This window comes from Zootoca vivipara, chromosome 7, assembly GCF_963506605.1.
Source record: "Zootoca vivipara chromosome 7, rZooViv1.1, whole genome shotgun sequence".
NCBI lineage: Eukaryota > Metazoa > Chordata > Lepidosauria > Squamata > Lacertidae > Zootoca > Zootoca vivipara.
In genome coordinates this window covers 47,685,559-47,709,073 of record NC_083282.1, presented here as the reverse complement: position 1 = coordinate 47,709,073, position 23,515 = coordinate 47,685,559, and the positions used below count along the sequence as shown (strand labels likewise).

General features: G+C 41.9%; 1 protein-coding gene across 1 annotated transcript; it reads right to left on the bottom strand.

The window, feature by feature from the left end:
• Positions 1–6,256: 6,256 nt before the first annotated feature.
• Positions 6,257–7,810, bottom strand: KCNA10 (potassium voltage-gated channel subfamily A member 10). The gene has a single exon (XM_035123527.2). It carries the CDS (start codon positions 7,808–7,810, stop codon positions 6,257–6,259), a length of 1,554 nt encoding a protein of 517 aa, XP_034979418.2.
• Between the last annotated feature and the right edge of the window lie 15,705 nt (positions 7,811–23,515).

Sequence of the window (23,515 nt, the reverse complement as noted above, 5' to 3'; positions counted from 1 at the left end):
TCCCAAAATTTCCCATTTTATTCTGCTGCACATAGCAGCTCAGCCTATCCAAGCTAACTAAGGGACTTTTCAGGTGAGATATTTCTGTAGTTTAAGTCTTTTAAAGGATGTGACCTTCAATGTCATTGTGCCATTGGGTTTGGTTTGCCCTTATCTTGCTCTTATCAAAGTGGGAGGAAAATGGTGCCATGCAGTGACTCCAAATTACAAGGGGAATGCATGGCACGGATGTCATTAAGGAGGAGGAATTCCAAGGCAGCTAATCCAAGGAAAGCACATGGGGTGGGGTAGCATCCATGCCACACCAGAGATCAGGTTTAAGATGGGGAAATGGCCCTAGCAGGACCACCAATGGTAACAATAAAGGGCTTTGAGGGCTTATTGCGTCATTTCTGTACTTCATCATGTCAATATCCCGTACCTGATTGTATTATCATGCTTTCACCACGGGATTGTTTCAGTCAAGGATCAAAGTCGGCCTTTATCCGGTCCAGAGGCCTGCTGGATTTCTGAGGGGAGGCCCAAGGGACAGCCAACAGCTGGATCCAGTGAGAAGTCCTCTTCCCCTTCAAAAAAAAAAAGCAAAACCGAAAAACAAGACAGCCGTTCCTGTTTGAGGGAGAAAGTGTGGCGACAGCAAACTGGTGAGCAGTGCTGAACAACCTGATCTGAGACCATTCCCCCACCACCACTTCTTTTCAAACTCTCCCTCCAGAATGAGGCTGAGGCCACCATCACTATTGCCAGCTGGAAAATATGTCAGCAAGCCCGGGAATGAAAGAGTGTGTGGGACCCTTGTTTATTTCCCTCCCTCCTCTAGATCACTGTTGACTTTCCACTCCAGTTGCCCTACTATGTTTGCTTCATTCATTATTGTTGATATACCGTATTGGCCCGAATATAAGCCCCCCTTTTTTGCCAAATTCCGACCGTGAAAAGTGCAGCTTAACTTCGCGACCTTACAAAAATTGGCTATTATGCTATCGCTGCCGAAACAGACATACAGTAAAATGGAACAAAAAATGTTATATTGCTGATTTTCAAGCTTCAGACTGTTGTGCAATTAATTCTAATGTCATTCATTGCTTTCCCCGTATTTCACAGTTTTTTATTTGCATTTACAGTGCTACGAACAGGTGTTTAACCCGCTTGTGGGTCCTCTCTAGTACCCGCAGGATTTTATTCTACGTTTGCCATTTACGGGAGTGAGTGCCTGTGGATTCGTAGCAACTGATAGCGAATCACAATTTTAGTGATTGTACGGTAATTATTGCAGGTGGCTTATATTCAAGTATTGTCTTTTTTCCCCTTTGAATTTTAAAGGTTGTGGCTTATTTGCGGCTGCGGCTTATATTCAGGCCAATACGGTATTGTTACCGGTACTAGTAATTTTGGGTTTGCAACATTCAGATTAATTATACTTCTCAGTTCTGTGTGGACTATGACATTATCATAGACACAGGTAGTCAAAGGGTCAAATAGCTGCCAAATCCCAGATCTTACTGCTTCTTACCTCTTGGTGATGAGTTTGTGAGTAAGTACCCTGATAAATAATAATAATAATAATAATAATAATAATAATAATAATAATAATAATAATAATAAATATAGCAGCAATTACTACTACTATTAATACTGCCACTGGCCTTTTTGAATTTGGGAGTGGGGTGACAAGGCTGCTATTGCTAATGATACCCTTTAGGGCATTAGAAATAAGTTTCTTTGGATTAATTAATACAACGAGCTAGACTGCAGTCCTTGTATGTATACAGCGTAAGTGCATTCTTGTGGCCTGTGGTGGGATTTGATCAAGCCTTGTCCACTCGTATAATTCTGTAATCAGCAGCTTAAATTCAAGATCCCAAAATAGTAAGCGGGGCATTGCATTTCCCAACCTTTTACAGATATATTCATTCAGCTTTCCATGTTAGCCTGACCTTTGTGGATTTGCTTTCCATAGAAAGTTGGCATGCGGTCAGGAGTGAGGGTTTTTTAAAACTTTAAAAAACGGGTCGCACATTTTGTAATTTAGGAAAGGGTACAATATGCCTGAGCGTAAGTGTAAACCGCTTGTGTCGGTTGAAGGAAGTTGAATGACAGAAGGCTATTATATTTTTGCAGTAACTGAGGGTAATCAGTTACTACGACAGCAAAGTTGTTAAAAATCGAGGAAAAGCTGCCTATCAAGCCAGGCTGTTAACCATCTGACATCTAATCCCTACATGCACATCCGTTATCTAATTGACCTTCTCATGGTTGCCATAGCAACTGAGAGAAAAAGAAGGGATTTCCAGTAAACTGGAGGGGAAAGGGTATCACACGGAGGGGAGAGGTTTTGAGGTTGAAGCCAGCAATGAACAGGGGTGCTGAAGAGGCAAGCCACAGCCTACGCCCCCAATTCAGTCCTCCATATGAGGCAGACTGAGAGCCACAACCAGCCATATGTGGTTTTTCTTTTCTTTTTAAATAACAGCCTGGGGCATGTTAGTGCTCTGCAGCCTCCAGCTTCATATTTCAGAAACCAGAAATAGAGGTATGCTCACTTCTTTAAAGAGGACTTCACATTCCTGCTACCTCTATTTTAACTCCTCTCCCTGGATCACGTCACAGTTTCAGTGACCACCTGAAAAGCTGTCACCTACTGGTAGGGATGGAGAAGAAATTTGACTGTGTTTGCATTTAAAGGTGAGCCTACCTAATTTGCACTATCTGAAGCTATACATGAATCGAAACACAACCATCCTTCAAAAGCCTCTGAATTTTACAGTTCACATTTTAGGCCAAGTAATGCATAAGAAATTGCATATACTGGGGTAATGTGTGTATAAAAATGCACATATTAGTGAATATAGCATACAAAATGCATTGTTTCAGGGAAAACTGCTCTGCAAAAACATGTATATTACACAGAACTGCATACAAAAGTGTATATTAGGAGAAATTCACTGGTGAATTTTCATGAGGGCTTAAACAAAATTCACAAACTGATGTAGAAATGCGGGGAATCAAACTTTTAATATTGGGGGGACGGGACAACTGAGAGAACCTGAAACTGGGAGATTTGCCCATGCCTGCCAACTGCCTTGGCTGCTTCTAGTCGTCTGATCATTTGCAGACACCACCTTGTGTCAGATTTTACTGCAGGAGTCCGGTTTGGGGTTTTGTTCTTTAAGAAGCATTTGCAGTGGTGTGCAATAGTTCAGTTCCATGCATGAGCCACAGTTGCACACAGTCAGCTACCAGGTATCCAATGGTTATATGAATTGGATCTAAGTAAGAACAGACTGCATTGAAACAAAGGGCTCTCTCTCTCTCTCTCTCTCTCTCTCTCTCTCTCTCTCTCTCTCTCTCTCTCTCTCTCTTTCTCTCTCTCTCTCTCTCTGTGTGTGTGTGTGTGTGTGTGTGGTGCTGGATTTACATATAAGATAAACAAGCTATATACTGGATGTACATTTCCAAAATATAAGATAAAAAAACAAATAAAATAAAACCTACATACAGCTACAGTGTTTTGTGTTGTGTTGTGTAAGTAATGGGACCCGCCAGCTAGCCTGCTCCCTAAAATATCACATATAAAGGGCCCCATTACCTTTGGTAGCTTAGGGCCTCATCAAACCTAAATCCGGCCCTGTGTGTGTGGTAATCTGAATTAAAGGTTTGTGTGAAAATGGCCAAGGGGAGGAGTTAAAATAAGGAAATAACAGGAATGTGGAAATTCCAAAAAAAATCCCGAAGTGCTTTTTCCTCAAAGATTTTTGTCAGATGAGGGCTTTATCCACCTTTTTTGAGTCTGTATCTGTCCATCACAGAGGACTCGCTAGGTAATAGAAGAAATTAAGAGTTCTGTGATGTGCTCATCCAACTTCATTCATTTGACCTAAGAAATATTTGATGCTCCTTGTAAAGAAGGAGGAATGTACTTCTCTACATCATGTGAATGGTTCGGAAAGCGGGTACCCACACTTGAAAAATCACCCACGGTTGCACAAAAGCTTGTGTTTATTTTGTGTGGTTATTTGGGCAAAAACACTCCATGCCTTCAATTCTGAGAAGAAAAGACACATATTTATGGAAGATAACAAGAAGATGATTACAAAGATAAGGCGAGGAAAGACAATGAAATGAAATGCGACACATTTAGCAACATACCCTGGTCGAGAGGTGGACTGCCAGTGATTGAGAGTGCAACCCTACACATGTCTGCTCAGAAACAAGTCCCACTGAGTGGAAAGGGACTTGCTCTCACTCAGTTCCAGGTGTACAGGGTTGCCATCTGAGAAAGCAGGAACAGGCACTCCCCTTTACACTGGGAGCTGAACCAGGTGAAAAGGGATAGAGATGAAAGAAGGGCAAACAGAGGAAATGGGTCTCAAAACAGGTACACTTTTTGGTAAATTGCGACAGGAGCAAGCCTAGAAATATTGGAGGAGCAGCAGAAAGAAGAATCCTGTCAGAGTGAAGTACAAAAAATACTACCTGAGAACTGGATGTTTCAAGTTCTCTCATACTTAATAGTTGTAGTGTTGTTGCTAAATAAACAAGACAATCTAGAGGTAGGTGTGTGTTTGTGTGTGTGAATTACTTACATAGTCAGATGCTCAGCTGGTAAATTTTTTGCTATATTTAATGTCTGTTTGAAACCAGTGCTGTGGATTTTGCCCTGTTTATCTGACCCACAGGGCAATCTTATGCACCAGAAGAATTGCAGCCGTTGTCTAGTTTTATGCAGGTTCCCTCTTTCTGCTTCTGTAGCTTTTTTTTATCTTATACACAACTTCTACTCAACAGAGCTTCCTTTCAGTAGACAGGATAAGGACAGGGGGGAGAGTTTTCAGTAGTGCTGGCGGGAAATGCAAACAAGGTTCAAAAATATATGCTCAGATATATTCTAAATAAATGCAAAAAAAGAAGTTTATTTTAATAACAAGTCTTGTGATCTAAAATGGCTCATAATTACCAGAGATCCTGCCAAACAATTGCATATGGGTCAAATTGAGTGAGAAATCCATTGAGGAAGACCGTAAAACAGCATTAATTTACCACAGCAATTAATATGTATATAGTATATATACATGTATATAGTATACATGTCTACTCGCAAGAAAGGGGCTTATTTTCAAAGTTAGTGGCTGTTAGATTGCAGTCTAAATTTGCATTTCTAAAAACCTACCTTAGCAATACAGACACTGATTAATATTAGGAATGCTGATGTAATTGTTAATTTCTTAAAGCAAAAATAAAACCAAGTGTTCACGGTCAATGAACTGCCAATTATAGAGCTGAACGAAACATTTATTGCAGCTGGATGTCTTCTCCAAAGCTTCTATGTGATTACCAAGTGATTCATCATGCATCATGGGATATTTATGCAAAGTTATTATACAGAAATAGTCTCTTTTATCTTCCTTTCTATTTTAAAGTTTCACTTCTTCTTTCCAGCCACAGTCAAAATATTAGCACTAATCATTCTTAATGACTGACTTGAAAAAAAAATCCTCTTTTGGGGAAATGGTCAGTTTTTGCCAAAGGAAACTGCATGGCATATTCATGATAGCTTCTCTGAGCAGGTATAATTTAGCAGCAGGATTCAGTTCTGGAAGCTGGAGTGAAATAAATAATATTTCTGAGCATATGCAGAGTGCCTTCCCTTACTACCAAGAAAACCTCCAAATTTCGCTGAGATCAGCAATTGTGAGAGGCTGACAAAAAGGGCAGCAAGAAGCTTTCCAGTTGCAAGGAGTTGCAGCAACTGTATTTTGGCACAATAGTCACATTCCTGCTACTTCATCTAGACTAATAGCAATTAAAACAAAGATAAGTTTACATTTTTGTTGTTGTTAATTCCAATCAACAATAACCCCATTTTGTGTAGGGGAGGCACCCAGAGTATCTATGGCCAACCTAGGATTAAGGGAAAGAGCTCGTTTATAAAACAACAACAACAAAACATTGATAATAAATTCTCATATTAGGGAACAAGTATTGACCTCAAAGCAAAGAAACAAATGTGAGACAGCCTAGCACTTGGTTATAAAAAGAGACAGGTGATCAAGGAAGAGAGATAAGAAATACTCTGTTTATTCGAAAAGTCACAAGAAGTCAGATAGCAAAAAATGAAAGACTGAAAAACCCAAACCAAGTTGTTGCTGTTTTTTTTTTAAAAAAAAAGAGAGATTGAGTTACACAGTAGACTTGGTATATCAATGGATGAGTCAGAGACCCTTAGACCCTTAAAACTTTTATCTTCTGCGACTGCTCAATATTTTTTTGTCTTGTCTTGAGAACAATTTTCATTTGTGTTGTTCAGGGAGTCCATACTCCCATTCCCTGTAACCACACCGGTGAGTATCCTTTCTACCTCCCTAGGTAATATTTGTCTCTCTTCATTCTCTGTCTCCCTGTGATAGAAATAGTTAAAGTTGGAGACAATGACTGGCACAGGAAGTGCAATAGTGAGCACCCCTGCAATAGCACATAAAGTCCCCACTATCTTTCCCCCCAGGGTGGTAGGACACATGTCTCCATAGCCCACAGTCGTCATGGTGACCACAGCCCACCAGAAGCCATCAGGTATGCTGGAGAAATGTGACTCTGGTTCGTCCACCTCCGCAAAGTAGATGGCACTAGAAAACAGGATGACCCCAATGAAAAGGAAGAAAATGAGCAAGCCCAGTTCCCTCATGCTGGCTTTGAGGGTCTGTCCTAATATTTGTAGCCCCTTGGAGTGCCGGGAAAGCTTGAAGATACGGAAGACCCTCACCAGGCGAATAATCCTGAGAATGGCCAGGGACATGTTCTGTTGGCCGTTTAGCTCAGTCTGTTGAATCAGCTCCGTGGTGAGGGTCACAAAGTACGGGATGATGGACACAATGTCTATGATGTTCATAATATTCTTGAAGAACTCAGCCTTGCTGGGACAAACAATGAATCTGACAAACAACTCAAAGGAGAACCAGACAATGCAGGCAGTTTCTATCACAAAGAAGGGGTCTGTGAAGGTATTAGGGACCGCAATGACTTTGGTTAGATTGTTAGCTTCAGCCTTGAGATCCTTGATCTCCCTCTCATCTCTGAACTCAGGTAAGGTCTCTACACAGAAAATGATAATAGAAATGACAATAACCAGGACCGAGACCAACGCCACTCCCCTGGCTGCACTAGAGCTTTCAGGGTACTCAAACAGCAACCAGAACTGCCTGTGAAAGTCATTGGTTGGCAGAAGAGTGACAGGGTCCTTGATGAAGCCTTCATCCTCTCTGAACTGGTCCATGGCATCTTCGCCCAGCTCATAGAAAGTGATCTCATCAGCAAAGACATCTATAGGGACGTTGGCTGGGCGCCGGATTTTTCCTCCCGATTGATAGTAGTAGAGTATCCCATCAAAGCTAGGCCTGTTTCTGTCGAAGAAGTACTCGTTCCTCATGGAATCAAAGTAATGTATCCTCTTCTCAGGATCTCCAAGAAGGGTTTCTGGAAACTGATCGAGAGTCTTGAGCTGCGTCTCAAACCTCAGCCCAGCAATGTTTATGATGACTCTCTGGTCGCCCTCATCCATGCCCACATTCTCCAAGCCCAGGTGGTCACTGAACTCAGTAGACAATTTGGAGAATATGGTCTCATTGTTTGTGTTCTCACTGTTGATGAGAATTCTCCAGTTGGACAGGAGGCTGGTACAGCTGGGGTGCCCTTTGTGCGATTGGTCAGCAGCCCTGAGGTCATTTGAAAAACAAGGCTCTTCCGCTACCTCGTCGGTGTTGTCAAAACTAACCAGTGCCACCTCCATTTCCTTCCAAGTGGACACGTCCATCATATGGGGGTAATCAGATTAGCGGCATAAATCCCGAGGTTCGATACCGGCAGCTTGCGTCTTTCCCACGCTATGATGATCTGCAAGTGAACAGACAGAGAGACCGAGAGGATTTTATGTCTATGTGTCGCTTGCTCGCAAAGAATGAAATCAAACCGAGTCCAGGATAACTCATCTTCAAACAAACAGAATTAATTGCTTTTAATGCTATTAACTTAGTACTGCTGCTGTTATCCCTTCAAGGGAGGATTCGAGGAGGTGTTTCGCATGCACTCGTTATTTCTGCAACACGTCCCAGCACAGTGCTGAAGGTTATAGGGTTTTACAGGGGCAGTATCTCGGATGGTTTCCAGAAACCCAGCGCCTCTGCTCTTTTCCCAGGCACCGTAGGTTATCCCTTCAAATAAGAGTTTCAAAGCAAAGATCCTTGGGGCAGGAAAAGAGGACCTTAATATTTAATTTATTAGCATCTTTTTAGGACATGCTTTCCCCCCTTTCCTTGTTTGGGGTAGAGCTGAGTCAGGCAAGCAACAGAACCCTCAGTGGCCAGTTTGGATGAGTTCAGTCTTAACCTGCTTATGGCAGCTGCGCCCCCCCCCCAGTCATGCTTTCTGCTCCCAAACGTATGGGAAATGCATTGCTCTGGCTTCTTCAAAACAAGCAGAAGTTGCAAATTTTGCATACTTCCATGTGACAAAATGCTAAGAGGACAATATGCAGAGGTTCAGGTTCTTGCGGAAAGAAGCCTGTTTCCCATATGTCTGGAAGCAGAAACAGTGACTCATGGGAGGGTTATTTCCACATGGGCTCAGAGCAATCATCAAAGCCCCGAGAAGAAAATCAGTCGCCACTAGTAGAGGCCATTGTGAGCACTGGCCTGGACACACAATGCATTTTTTCTACCACTACTACTACTACTTCAACAACAAAGCAATTTAATAGCAGGACCAACACGTCAAGGGCAAAATCACACAAACTTGGATTTAAACTCATGGCACCCCAGAGATGCCAGTATCTGAGTGGTCCACAAATAATCTGGAAAAGGGTTTATAGAATTACAATGAAGTACAGTGGTACCTTGGGTTACAGACGCTTCAGGTTACAGACGCTTCAGGTTACAGACTCTGCCAACCCAGAAATAATATCTCGGGTTAAGAACTTTGCTTCAGGATGAGAACAGAAATCACTCGGCGGCAGCAGGAGGCCCCATTAGCTAAAGTGGTACCTCAGGTTAAGAACAGTTTCGGGTTAAGAACGGACCTCTAGAATGAATTAAGTTCTTAACCCGAGGTACCACTGTATGGACACTTTTGAGAAAGGAATTTGTGCTGCTACAATTATTGAAAAGTATGGCACTCCTCTATAACTGGGATAAAAAAGAGGAGCAAAAGTGCTGAAACAAATTTGGGAGGGGGTTGATTTTTGTAATAGAAATGTTTCGCTCAGCTTTTCAAATTCTCTTTTGGCTTGTAGACACCCAAAGTTCTGACAATCTGACTTTGGAATCTGATTTTTAGTTCTGTGTGGTGCTTGTTTGAGAGAAGCCAAACCATTTCCTCCCATGTCTGCACCGTTTTGTAACTATTTTCCCAGCACAGACAGCACCATTGTAAATGTACTTACACAAAGTCCCATGGAGTTCAATCAGACCTACATCCAGATAAATGAATATAGGATTGTAGCCTGAACACCTTACATTTACTCTTGTGATTTTTCCTGTAGAAAGCAAATTATGTCATGGTTGTGCTTGAGAAATATGGCTGAACTTCAGAGATAACTGTCTTAAGTATATAATGTGATGCAGCACACTCTTGATCATGGAGGCTGATTCCTGATATTCCCAAATGACATAGGACAAAGCCACCCTGTTCAGCATGCTATCTCTAGCTGCTGCAATCCCTAATGCCCTAGATAAAAGGTAAAGGTAAAGGGACCCAGGACCATTAGGTTCAGCCACAGACGACTCTGGGGTTGCGGCATTCATCTCGCTTTACTGGCTGAGGGAGACACTGTACAGTGCTCATGTGGTCAGCATGACTAAGCCGCTTCTAGAGAACCAGAGCAGCACATGGAAACGCCGTTTACCTTCCTGCTGTAGCAGTACCTATTTATCTACTTGCACTTTGACGTGCTTTCGAACTGCTAGGTTGGCAGGAGCAGGGACTGAATAATGGGAGCTCACCCCATCTCAGGGATTCAAACCGCCGACCTTCTGATCGGCAAGCCCTAGGCTCTGTGGTTTAACCCACAGTGCCACCTAGATAGGAATGGACAAAACTGTCAATTTCAGTTATCTACCTTTCCCATTTTAAAATTCAGTTCTTCACACTTCTGGGGGGGGGGGAATCCTCATGAAAAACTGTTTGCATTTTAATGCAAATGTCCTTCAATAAACACATTTTGATGTGCACTTTTGTCTAACATACACATTTCTGCAACCAATTTTCTGTAATATAATGTGTTTAAGATGTTATTTCCATTAATACATGCATTTTATGCACATTTCTCCCCAATATATGTATTGTTTCATTGCAGAACTGTATCGCAAAATTCAGAAAAGTGTAAATTGCTTAATTTCAGTTCATATATTGGTTTGAGAAGTGGGAATTAGGTAGTTTCTCATTAAAATGGGAACAAAATCAAATTTCCCCTCTGCCCCTAGCCCCAGAGAAGGGTTGGGGAGTAGTCAAGATCTTGGAATTGCTATGCACCATTATTATTATTATTGGTCTACTCAAAAATATCTGGTACACTGAGAAGGAGCACTGGAGTGGCTCTACTGGGGTGCCTGTGCAGCCCCTGCCTTTTTGTTATACCTCTACACTGTTCCAGAAAATGGCAATAACACTAGTGTTAGGAAGGTAGCTCTGTAGCCCTGGTCCATCTCACTGACCACTCCTGAATGAGCCCAATCCCTCCTCTACAGGAGTACATAGAAACAGATATGAAGAATGCACACTATTCAGAGTTGTGTGACCATAGTTCCCGCCACCCACCATATTTGGGAGCTAAATAAGAATTTTTTTAAAAAAAACTTGATGTCTGTGTGCAGTCCTAGTGGCTAAGAGGCTGGCTTTTTTGCACTGGGTGCATGTAGATGCATGTGCATATGTTTGTATATGGCTCTCTTTAATGCAAGGATGGGGATCCAGAACTGAATATCCTTCCATGTGCCACTTCGACAGGTGGGTGGGGTCGCCCATCTGCCAGTCATCTGATGTCACAGGACACCAGGTGATTCAAATTAAAACCTGTGACTATAAAGAATCAGGAGCGCTCCTGATTTTTCCTTTAAAGCTATGGCTTGAGTTAATAAATAAATAAATAAATAAATAAATAAATAAAGTTACAGCTGCACAGATTCTTCCTTTTCAACCCATGGCTTCAAAGGAAGAATGGCACATACTCTCTCTAAGCAGGCTCCCAATTCTTCCTTACCAGCTTGAATTCACTGCTTTTTTAATTTGTTGCATTTTCTGTCACAATTCAAAACGTTCGGAACTCAAGTAGCAAACTCCTAGTTTTCTTTTCTTTTAATTTTGCACCACATCGTTTTCTGTCATACATACACCTGGCATCACAGAACATCAGGTGGGCATAGCCTGGGCCAAATCACAGCATCGGCAAAATGCAGTAGGTGCTGGGCATTGTTAGGACCATAGAACAGAGGTTCCTCATTGCTGCTTTGATGGAATCCAAAATCTGCTGCATTACTCTGCCTTGGCCACACCAGCAGCCAGGCAACACAAAGGGAAAAGCTATTGTTACTGAAAGCAGTCACTTCGCATCCATCTGCAGATGCTACAGGGCTCTGTTACCTTCTCCCTCTTACTATGTGAAAGCAATACTTTGATGATGATGATGATGATGATGATGATGTCACAGCACACCAAATTAGCCACAGCTCTCCCCTTAATGGAGGAAAGCAGAGCTTGTTCAGCCTGTGTATGTACAAATGACTGGTGAGTCTTATCTGTGCGTATTGGTTACAGTTTGCCGTCGCCACTATTGCCGCACTCTCTCAAGATAGTAATACAATACACCATTGTCTGAGAATGGCGAATGGCAGATGAAGTTCTAGAACCACCAGACAACCAGACTCATGTGCCAGTGAAACTGCCGATATGAAACTGTTTCCAACCCGAGTAATTGCAGCTGTGTCCATTCTGTGAAATGACACTTACAAACATCTCCCCACTCATTTTCCCCGTGTATGGTAATCAGATCACCCTTTCCATACACCTGAGCAAAACGGCCTTCATGCTTTATGGAAGACTACCCACTATCAACTTAAAAGGGAATATTTAGGGGGTTCTGGGGTCCACGGACACAGTAGATGTGGTCTTCCTTTTTCCTCAACCTTCACAAGGAATGTTACCTCCCTGCTGCACTGTGAAACTGCTTATGTTTTGCACATTGTAGACAATGGACACAATACCAGAGGAGTCTCTTGCCCAAGTCCAATCGGAATGAATGGGAGCGATATGGAGACCACAGTCATAGATAACTCTGCATGAGCCCTTTTTACTGGAATTGCCATCCTTTGCACACACATGTTTTATGAAGAATCAAGATGTTTAGGCCCAGCCTTTGCATTCTAGTCCCCCCCCCTCTGTTTTTAATCTATATTTCTCAGGCCAGTTGTTGTTGTTCTTTTGGGATGAACTAAGGTGAATCTAGGGGAGTGCAATTGGTTTGGTAGCACTGGTTGCACAACTTCTGGGGCACTGAGGCAGGCGCCACAACTATTGACACCCAATGGAAAGTAAGAGGTAGTGCCAGATTTTGGCATCACACAGGGCAGCACTGAAATTTGAGATGTCAAGGTCTACTACTGGGTGGGGGGAATAAAACATAGTTTAGGTGCTAGCTTGTCTGTGTGCACATGCAAAGTTCTTTTGATGCAATTGAGGAATACTGTACCATTTAATTAAAAGCTTCCTATTTGCAGCTTCTGCTCATTTGCTATCTCTTCCTGTTCTGTGCAACATAGTTTTTTACCTTTTTACCTGCTTGGAGGGATTTAAGTACTGGCTTCCTTCCACTATTTTACTTCCATAGCAAAATAATGCAAGGAAATCAATATTCATACTTACACCCAGACACGAACTTATATAGCTGTAATAGAAGCTGAGTATCTAACAAGCATCAAATACTCCCAACTGCATCAAAGAAGAAACAAGAAAATGGGAAGATGCTGCAGGGAAGAAACTTTTAATTAAGCTCTACTAAGCAGGATTAACTTCTTTAGTATGCATTATGGAAACATTATTGGCCATGTGGATTGCCTTGGCTCAATAATACAGCATAGGAGAACATCCTAACTGTACCATTTGCACCTGCTGTGAAGATTATCGTAGGATCAACATTGATCAGTACCATACTCTGCTCTGCCATAAATGAATGCATCAAAGGCAAACACAGGAACACCAGCCGTCACGTGGACATGCTTCTCTTTTCCACTGTATTTTTCTTGTTGCTAATGTATGGAAATGCACACTTTAGCTGCAAAGCTAACTGCAAAACTTACTCATAGCTAACTGCAAAAAAGAAAAAAAAAAACTAACAAAGGAAGCCAGGGGCTGCTGGCCCTATTCATGGACTAATTAAAGATATTAGTTGGCATCCTTTTCAGAAAAGAAAAGTACAATGTATTTGCAATGCACAAGGAAACATGCAATATCTAACTTAGTTTTCAGCATTGATTTCAAAATGGAAAGTTGTCTCATTTACTCCTCTCTGTAAATCATTCAACAGCTGCTTCCCAGAATCTGATTAACTAATACTCTTTATCTTAAATCCTCTGCTGGAAAAAAAATAAAGGTCATTTTAGGAGGTAGAGTGTTTCTCCCATCACATTCTCTTTGTAAATTAGTATATTTATGCTGTGCTTTCTCTTTCTCCGCCCCCCCCCCTCGCAACAAGCTCTTGCCCTTGTCCCATCCCAAAATGCAGTTACATAAAATTGGTCTCGCTTCAGAGAAGAAGGAGCTCTCGGGTTTCTCCAGTGACTAAAACTCACTGTAAATGGGGGGAAAGCACCAAAATAGATGCAGCAATGCATCGTTTTGTCCCCACCTCACCCCACCCCAATTGCTTAGTCAAGATGACCAGTGAGTTTTTAAAAGCAAGTAACCCTCTGTAATATACTTAGCCTCGGGACTTACCGGTACAAGGCTGAGACGCACCAAAGCTCAATGCATCTGTCACATGAAACAATATTACAATAATATTTTTTTTAAAAAAAAAACTTAGAGGGGAGAAAAAAGATAATTCACACCTGCCTTTGCTAAGTTCTTCCGAATAGGATAAAGGCAGCAGGCAGGCAATGTAACTGACACAGCTCTCTTCTATTTTATTAACTTTACATCCAGATAGCTGGTACCTAAGAGGCTGCAGTAGCATATGGTGCTGTAGCCCAAAACTTTACCCCCCTGTTTTTCATGGGAAGAAGAAAAGAAAAGAAAAAGAAGACTTTCATCTTATTGTCCGGCTGGCTTCAGGAAGAGGAGCTGAGAAGTATAGTTAATGCTCGAGATGCAGCAAAGTCGCCTTTGAAAGATGTTGATGAAGTAGCCGGGCTTGGTGGAAATAGCAGGTAAGATCAAATAACCTCCGGGACAATCTCATCTCTTATCCCATTCCACTCCTTCAATATGATCACCCTAAACTGCTTATAGAATCATCCCGCCTGCAATATTTGATATCCTTGTAGTCTAGGCAGGAATACATTTACTCCAACGAGCTCCCATATGCACCACGGGAGGAAAAGCTGGAGCATTTCCCTGTCCCTCACGAGGAGCATTGGCTCAAATAATGTACTCTGCCAGGTTTCAAAACAGAAAACGTGCATGCTTTTCCCAGACCCTCTCAGAATGCGCCCTTCTGAGGAAGTTGCATGCACATCAGTGTTGAACGGATGTTTTGCATTGCTTCAATATGTGGTGTTTTGTTTTGAATGTGTCTTCATTCCTTTTCTGTTGTTATTTACAGCCAATCTTTATCCGGAAACTATATATTTTAAAGGTACTGAGCTAGAATAGCAGCCCACTGCACCCCCTGCCCCATTCCACAGCTGTTCCTGTCATCCACCCTTCTGTTCCATGTGCCGTAGCCAGCAGAACTCCAGATTCACTGCATGGGGGAAAGAACCAGGGCACACATGGAGAAATTATTTTATTATAATCAGTTATTTATGTAATGGTTATTAGCATAAAGGGCATTTCAAGTACATGTGTGGCTCTCAGTCATCAGGACTTCATAAGTAAGCAGTGAATGCAAGGTTTGGTGGGATATACATATATATAACCTGCAACCACCCTGCAAGGTAGGTCAGTTATATTATTTTCTTTCAAACATGGGAAGCTGCCTTGCCCCAAATCAGGCCAATGGTCCACCTAGCTCAGTATTGCTGGATAAGTGTTTAATAGTTGTTGTATTTGTATTCGTTTAAAAACCAATAAAAAATTGTTAACTGGTAATAGCTCTCAGTGGTCTTTCTTGGGCTTACCGGAAGATACCAGGGATCAAACCTGGGAGCTTTTGCATGCAAAGGGCTGTATTCTGCCATTACGCTATCCCCAAATGGCAGGTGAGGGCAGAGGTTAGGAGAAACAGAAGCTTGCCTATGGCTGGGGCAAGGTTAGAACCAGGGACATCAAAGTTCATTGTTCACACTCTTCTTAGTCATGATGCTACACCAGCTCTTACATAGCATCATCAGTGTGCAAGGCACTTCAAAGAAGAGTCAAAGAAGCAAACGAGAGAGATCTCTGCCCCACGGAGCTTGCAATCTAAATTTCAAAGGTGGACACAACAAGTGAAGAGGAGCAAAGAGGAAGGGGAACAAATGTGAGCTGCACATACTTATTAGGGAAGCTTATAATGTTTAACAGACCATTGTATTTTTATATATTGTTGGAATCCGCCCAGAGTGGCTGGGGAAACCCAGCCAGATGGGCGGGGTCTTAATAAATTTATTATTATTATTATTGAATTGTAGAGTTGGAAGGGAACATGGAGGTAAATAATAATTTATTTATCCCAACTAGTCCAACGATCTGTAACGCAGGAATAATATGGCCCCTGTGGGGCTTGAACCCATGAACCTGAGATTAAGAGTCTAATGATCTGCCAACTGAGCTATCCCAGGTTATGCTTTGGTTCATTTGGCAGTGAGGTGAGGAATGGTGTGGGAGACCCAGTGGCTGCATCCTGCATTCTTGGTGCTTCAGAGTTTTAAAGGTGACATGACCACCCTATGCACGATAACAGTGGGAAGAGGAAACCCTCAGGAACACTTGCCGCTATATGTCCATACAGAGTCAGGAACAACAGTCAACCCCCCTTTCCTTGGCAGATGTATCTGCATATTACAAGTGGCTGAATCACCTGTCCCAGGTGTGCATGTAAAATGTTCAGCAGTTACACCCGAACAACTTAACGTGGGAAGCAGCATTCAGAATGATCCTGGCCCCCTCTGAGGCCTTTTGCTCAGATATTGCAGCTAATCCCTGATGCTACTCAGTATTTCTCAATGGAGAGGGTACCAGGCAGAGAGCTTGCTCACAGACTTTCCATTTCTAAAGGACCCCATAACATTTCAGCCCAGAGACCTGATCTCAACGCAAAGCACAAAAGCAAAGATTAATAAACACTCAGTTAGGTGTGCCTACCTCTCGCCTGAGACCATGAGGACAGCAGGCTCCTTTAGCTAGGGTGCGCTCACACTCACTTTGAGGCAGCCGTAGCCACTCTGAATCCAACAAGCAGCTCATTTTAGTCCAGGTTCCTGCCACAGATAGTGGTCAGTGCCTTTCGGACAGCGGTTATGACTCAAGCCATAACGCTGTGAGTGTTTATATCCTTTGCAAATAAATAAATAAAGGAAATGACTTCTATAATGAAGCTGTGGATTAAGCTTACTATTTATACACTTAGCTAATATTTGCCCTCCTTTAATCCTGTTAACCTCTTTGCCTCGGTATCATACTGTTGCAGTGAGTTCCACAAGTTAGATACATCTCTTGGAATATTTTTTTTAAAAAGGATAGGGTTCCTATTTATAAAGCTCAGTAGTTATTAGAATTCATCAGAATAAATTAATTGTGTAATACAGAGTTACATATTTCACATGCATGGAATATGATAGCTGGTTACTAAAATTGGCTGTTTTTTTGTGTTATGAAACATAACAAATGATAATTCAAGGACAGTAATGGGCATTTTAATACGTACTGCTTCCCTAAATGCTGACTTTCATGTGCCTATATTAATCAGTATTTTCACAGCCAGAACAATTTATATGGCTTTTAAAGCCCCGCATATTTTCAACTGCATATCTGCTGTTGTTATTGTAGGGTTGCATATAATAATAATAATAATAATAATAATAATAATAAATTTATTATTTATACCCCGCCCATCTGGCCGGGTTCCTCCAGCCACTCTGGGCGGCTTCCAACAAAATATTAAAGTACAGAAATCCATCAAACATTAAAAGCTTCCCTAATTCTGACTAAACTGTGTGAAGCAGTGGAAAACAGAGGTGCCTGGTGTGCTCTGGTCCATGGGCTCATGAAGAGTCGAACACGACTAAACGACTAAGCAACAACAGTAATATTTATTTTTGCTGTTTAATGCTGCTGTATAGTTTTTATCATTTTTTGTTGCTGTGATTCGATTGTTGTATCTGATTTGATGTTGTCAAACCTCTGGATTCTGTCTGAAGAAGGCTAGGATGGGGGTTTGGGGGGTTTCCCCCTTAAAGCAACAATGAATGTGTTCCCTGGGGTGGTGGTCTTACCCCTGGGCAGGTAGTCATAATTAATGGAGTTGTGAAGGGTGGTGGGATCAGTGCATTATTCCTTATTTGTTAATAGTTCTTTGCTTCTGGAATTCTTGTAGCCTAACAAAAACTGGATCCTAGCACCACTCACCAATGAAAACTACTGTATAGGTCCTGGGTGCACGGAAGCCAATCTGAGTCTTCCTGGAGGACAAAAACAGGAAATCTTGCCCTGCCTCCAGTCATGCATGCACATCTTTAACATTGGCAAAAGGCTACCAGCAGTAAAGATTCAGCACCACTTGCTCAAGCATGTCAACTGCTATTTGGAACGCTTGGTCATCATTGCCTTAAAAGGCCTTTTCTGTGAAGTTTCTCATTTAAGAAATCCATTGGCTATTGGTCCTCATTTCAAGCATTTAGTGTTGAGTTTTGACCTCTGATGACATCCCCCCCCCCCAAAAAAATGTGCTAATGAAGCAGATTATACTGGGAAGAGTTGGAGCAAGTGAGGTTTGCATCTTTTCCAGGTGATTTGTGGATGGTTCTTCTGCTAATCCACACACACTTCAAAGAAGAAGAATGGTCAACAATATTTTAAATATTGCCAAGGGTTGTTGTGTAACTATATGTGCTTCTTGTAATGTGATTTCTACCTTAATTCTAAGCACTGAGAATGTGTGATGTTTTTAAAATCTGATTTGATCTTAATCAAAAGTAATCATAGCTGCCAAGTTATCCCTTTTTTACAGGGATTTTCCCTTATGCAGAATAGGCTTCCTCGCGAGAAAAGTGAAAACTTGGCAGCTATGAAAGTAATCAACATATGACATACTCATTATTATATTCATATATTTGTAACACAGTACAAGTATTACCTGCAAGGATGAAAACAGGCTTCTCTAACTCAATATTCTGCCTTAACTCACCCTTACTGAAATCAGTGAGTCCAAAAAGGACTCAACTTTGGGTGATCATGCCAAAATTTAACAATTTGTTACAACTGATTTCAAGTCCTATTTCTAGCTGCAGTTTAATTTGATTATACTTTTTTCTGTTTCAGGGTGGAGGCAACAGAGATGTTTCATGGGAAACTATGTGTGTTATTCTGTCCTTGAAAGAATTTCTGGCACATGAAGAAGCAAAATGGACGACGCCTCATTTCTCAAAAGGACAATGAGCATCTGCCAATAAAGCTATAGAGGATAGCACCAAACATGTCAACGGTTTAAAGACTATGGCTTTGTAGTTGGTTAGTTCATTTTTCTCTACATCAACACCTCCGCTACTGTGTAGTGTTTGCTTGGACAGCACAGAGGAAATCCTGGGTGTCTTTACAGCCACAATCAGAACAGAGAAATCCAGCTGCATCCCTACTGCCAAGAAATTGGTTAGTAGTGAGTTCAAGACACACAAAAGGAAGCACTTTATGCAATTCATAATTAATTCATGCAATTATTGCGAGCTGTGTTGATGGACACTAGTTCAGATAGCTTTGAAGAAGCACCAGGCAACATTTATGAAGAATAGGCCCATCAACATCCATTAGCCACGATAGCTAAACATGGAACCTCTATACACAGACCAGATTTCCGATTACCAGTTGTTGTGGTCAAACAATCCAAGCTTCCCAGAGGCATCTAGCTAGAAGACATAATGTTCTGCTAGATGGAATTATTAGTCTGATCCAACAGAGCAATTCTTACTATTTTCAAGATGTATCTCCACTAAAGGAATAAGTGAATCTAGACCAATTTTTAATGTGATACGTGATTCCTAGCTTAATGACCTTCTTCCCAGGGATTTCCAATTGACCCTATCAGTGCTGGTCTTCAAAGAGGTTTGGAAGACCCACCTCTTCCAGCTAGCTTTTTAATTAAAATGACCTCATTAAAGTAGCTTTAATAACTTAAAAAGGTTCTTGCAGTTTTTCCAGTCATATTTCCATGATGTTGTGTGCTGTTTATTATTTGTAAAATAAAACATTACCTTAAAAAGAGAAAAAAGAATATTTTATTAAGGTTGTTGGGATTATAAGAGTATTAGTTTTAGTCTGCTGGCTTATGTCCTGTAAGATGACCTTAAAACCACAGTGTTCTGTGGATTTTGTTTTTGCTTATTAAAATTATGAGAACTGCAAAGTATGTCTGGTCTTTCCTATTGTGTGATTGATTCTAGAAGTTCTTTAGGTTAGTTTAATGGAGTCACCGTAATGATGTGAAATAACGATGTACCTGCAGGTACATCAGAGCAGTGGAGAAAGTGAAAATGCAATGGCTTCGCCCTCTTTCACTGTCTGAAACCCTTTTAAATTGGGGCAGGATCTCTGGAATGTATGATCCCTCCGTTCTAGATGTTTCACCATTCCTCCCACAGCCCATGGAAGTAGCCCCTATGAATGGGTTGGTTTAGCCCTCTAAGGTCAGAGTCAATCAGTAGGAAGGTAAAAGGAGGGAGTTGAAGCTGAAGCTTCTTTTGCTGGTGATAAGAGTTCAGAAAGTTTTAACAGACCAGAAATATTTCTTCAACTCCGCGGCAGAAGTTTGCTTTATGTCTGCATTGGTGTTGCTTTCTGAAAATTTATAAAGATGAAGATGCTCACAGAGGAGTGGCAGGTACATAGATATGAGAATATATATATATATATGTTTTGGTGTCAGGGCAGGGATGGATGTTTAGGACTCAGTAATGACAAAGACAGCGCCTGAAGCCAAATAATTTGCAGCTGTGCCAATACCACCACACCACTTGGTGTGATTTTTCAACTACATTGTAAGTGTGATGCATCTAGACACAGAGAAGTAAATGTAGACTCAAACCAGACTCAAGAGTTCTCCGTAAAGGCCCATGATGAGAGTCCTGTCATGAAGTTCTATAAAAAACTTGCTTAACAAACTATTGTCAACTCTTGTGTGGAGCTTGTATCAATAGTCATGTTTCAGCACAAGAGAACATGAGAGCATATTTCCTGACTCACCATCAGTATTGACCTGTATATCTGCTGCAAGACAGGAATGCTTCATATGAGCAGTACAACATCAGAAGAGGGAGCTTGAGCAAGATTGCAGCTTGTCCATGATTTGAAACATTTGACCTTTTAAGAACGGATGTACTGGCTCTTAGGCTGCTTGCACTGCCAGAATGGCATAGAAGAACTTCGCTGTGCGAATCAGATTCTCGCCCAGTACTGGTGATGCCTGCCAAAACTGCTTCAACTTGAAACCTCCGGCGCAGAGGATTGTCTTGTTGTGTGAGCAGTGACAGCCAGACTTGTTTAATCCTCCCCCAGTTTGCACATTTTATTCAGATTTTTGCTTTATAAATAAAAATCAGATTAACAAAGAACCTGGGACACCCAGTACACGCCATGAGACGGAGGAAATCTTTCTGATACCCATTCAGCACATATTAATCAACCATGGATTAACCGGGTCAGCCTGTAATTTAATAACGAGAGAGATCAAAGCTAAAAAGCAGACTTTCCACATATAAAAAGCAGCTAAAAACCATCAGCCGTTAGAGCCCGCTATCAGTTAAGTGAAACTACATGTGCTTTCACAATGGCATTTGGGCTTGCCCTAGAAAAACAAGAACTCTGTTTCATAGCAAGTATTTTAGTATGCTCCTCAAAAATCTTTCTCAGTAATATTACAAGATGCAGAACTGTGAGCAGCCAAGTGCCTGATAGGAGTTTTGGTGCCCTCTCTGAAGATTTGAGATTCTCGGTCACACAGGAACCACTTTATATATTCTCCCACCAATGAGGAGGGAGCACCAAATTGCTTCTGCAGAGACTACAGCTTCTACAAAGGTATCATCTAATTGTCAGAGTTGGCTAAGGCCTCTCTGGCTGTGGGGGGTCACTCTTCTGCTTTTTGCACAGCAGTGGTTTTGGTGAAGATGACTAGATCTTGTGAGATGTCTCCCCGAATAGATGACAATGAAGGTCCGGCTAGAAACTGCTCTAGATTTGAGGGTGTCTTGTTCAAAGTGAACCCTGGATGGGCTCTCTCCTGTGTGAACAGTCCTACTGGGGCTTACCTGGTGGAAACAGGCAGCAGCACTCTGAGCAATACAAGAAGCAGTATTGAGTGATTGAGATTGGCCACCAATTTAATTTCTCATAATGTCCCAGAATGGTACTACACCAGGGGAATTGTGGGACATTAATATGGCAGCTGGATGCAGCTGGGCAGGACTGGGCCTGCCATGCCCTGCCTTGCAGCAGGGTAAATCAACCTGCTAAGACAATACCCTAAAGGCAAAATGGAGACAAGAACTGGTATCTGATTGGTGCAACCAGACTTTTTAAAGTGTTGGCCCTAGAAAATGCATTTAATTTCCAGTTTAGGCAAGAAAATGTATTGGACTGGCAATGTGGGTAGGGGGACCCATTATATCTACTTGAGCCCATGAGAAATCTAGTAAGCCTTGGGGGGCAGGACAAGATCTTCTGAAAGATTCCTGTTGAATCAAATCAATATTACTGCTCTCTGATCTCTGCTTCTTGTGCATTTTTAGCATGGCAGAAATTTTCTGGCAAAGCAGCACCGTAACAATACATTGCTGTAGGAAATGTTTCACTTAAGATCAGTCAATGTATGCTTGCAGTCAGAAAACATTTAAGTGAGGTTGGATGGCCATTTGTCATTTATGATCTTGCTGAGATTCCTGCATTGCAGGGGGTTGGACTAGATGATCCTTGGGGTGACCCTTCCAATTCTACAATTCTACAATTCTGTAAAGTGCCAATGGTCTGAAGATTCTATTGCTGCTCTCAAGTTATGCTTTAGAGGGGAAGCCAAGGGAGCCACCTAGCGGCACCTGAAAGCGTTGCAGTAAAGCAAGAACAAAACTTTTACCGTAATTAATTGCAACTGATGCTCGCAGAGCAACTTTTCAGAATGGGGGAGTGCTAGGTTCTAAGCGAGAGGCCTGCCCCTTTAAGGCCTTCCATCCCTCAAGGAAAGGGGCAGAGCTTGGAATGGGTGAAATGACCCTGGGAGCAAATTCTTCACTAGGAGATCATCTTGGAAAAGTTGCCTTGCTGCATCACATCCCACATCGGAGTCTTGTTAGGACTAGGACTGGCAATACTCCCATTTTTAAAGCTGGTGGTCAGTCAACACCACATCATGTGGTAGCAAATTCACTATGGTGAAGAGATGCGCTTTCCCTTGTCTGCCAGAATCTCATGTTGACTTGCGTCTACAAGAGTAGCTTCTAAAGGTAAAAGGTGTGGCCTGCTCACTGGCTCTACATTTCTAGTGGCTATTGGCAAAGACATTTACTTTGTTGTGGGATAAATGACATGGCTACACATGCCTTTCAGTTTTATTTTTATTTTTTTATGCTTTCAATGTGTTTATACCATTGCATTTTTTTTTAACCTGAAGACAATTCTTTAGCAATTTGTGGGGGTAGAGTTGAAAGTGACAGGTAATTTATTAGAAATAGGAGGAGGGTGACAGCTCTTACTTTAAACAAGGTGTCCAGGGGGGTTATTTCTTTCACATACATACAGCCTGAAATTTCTAAGAAACCTGCCTACCCTCTCAGAAACAGCAATCCCCCCTCCCCCCCTCTTTCTTTCTTTCTTTCTCTCTCTCTCACACACCACAACATACTGCTTTTTCACTGTTTGGGGATCAGGGCTTTTATGAGGTGACATAAGCCTGAGTTGCCAGAGCAGCATATTGCAATTTTTTGCTTTGCTTTTGAAAAGTAACTTGCCTAATTTAATATACAAAACACATAGGAGACACAGGGGCGTAGCCAGGGGGGCAGATGGGGGCCGTTGCCCCCCTCTAGAAGCAAAAAATAAGCGTGGCAAAAGCGGCTCCCCGACCTCCTCCCCGCTCCCTCCCTGGCTGTCTCTCCGGCAAAGCCTCTCAAAGGGGAGGAGTTGTGAGCGGGAGCCG

What these genes read in the sequence shown, in the direction of transcription:
- KCNA10 (XM_035123527.2), bottom strand. Translation starts at nt 7,810, where the DNA reads ATGATGGACGTGTCCACTTGGAAGGAAATGGAGGTGGCACTGGTTAGT.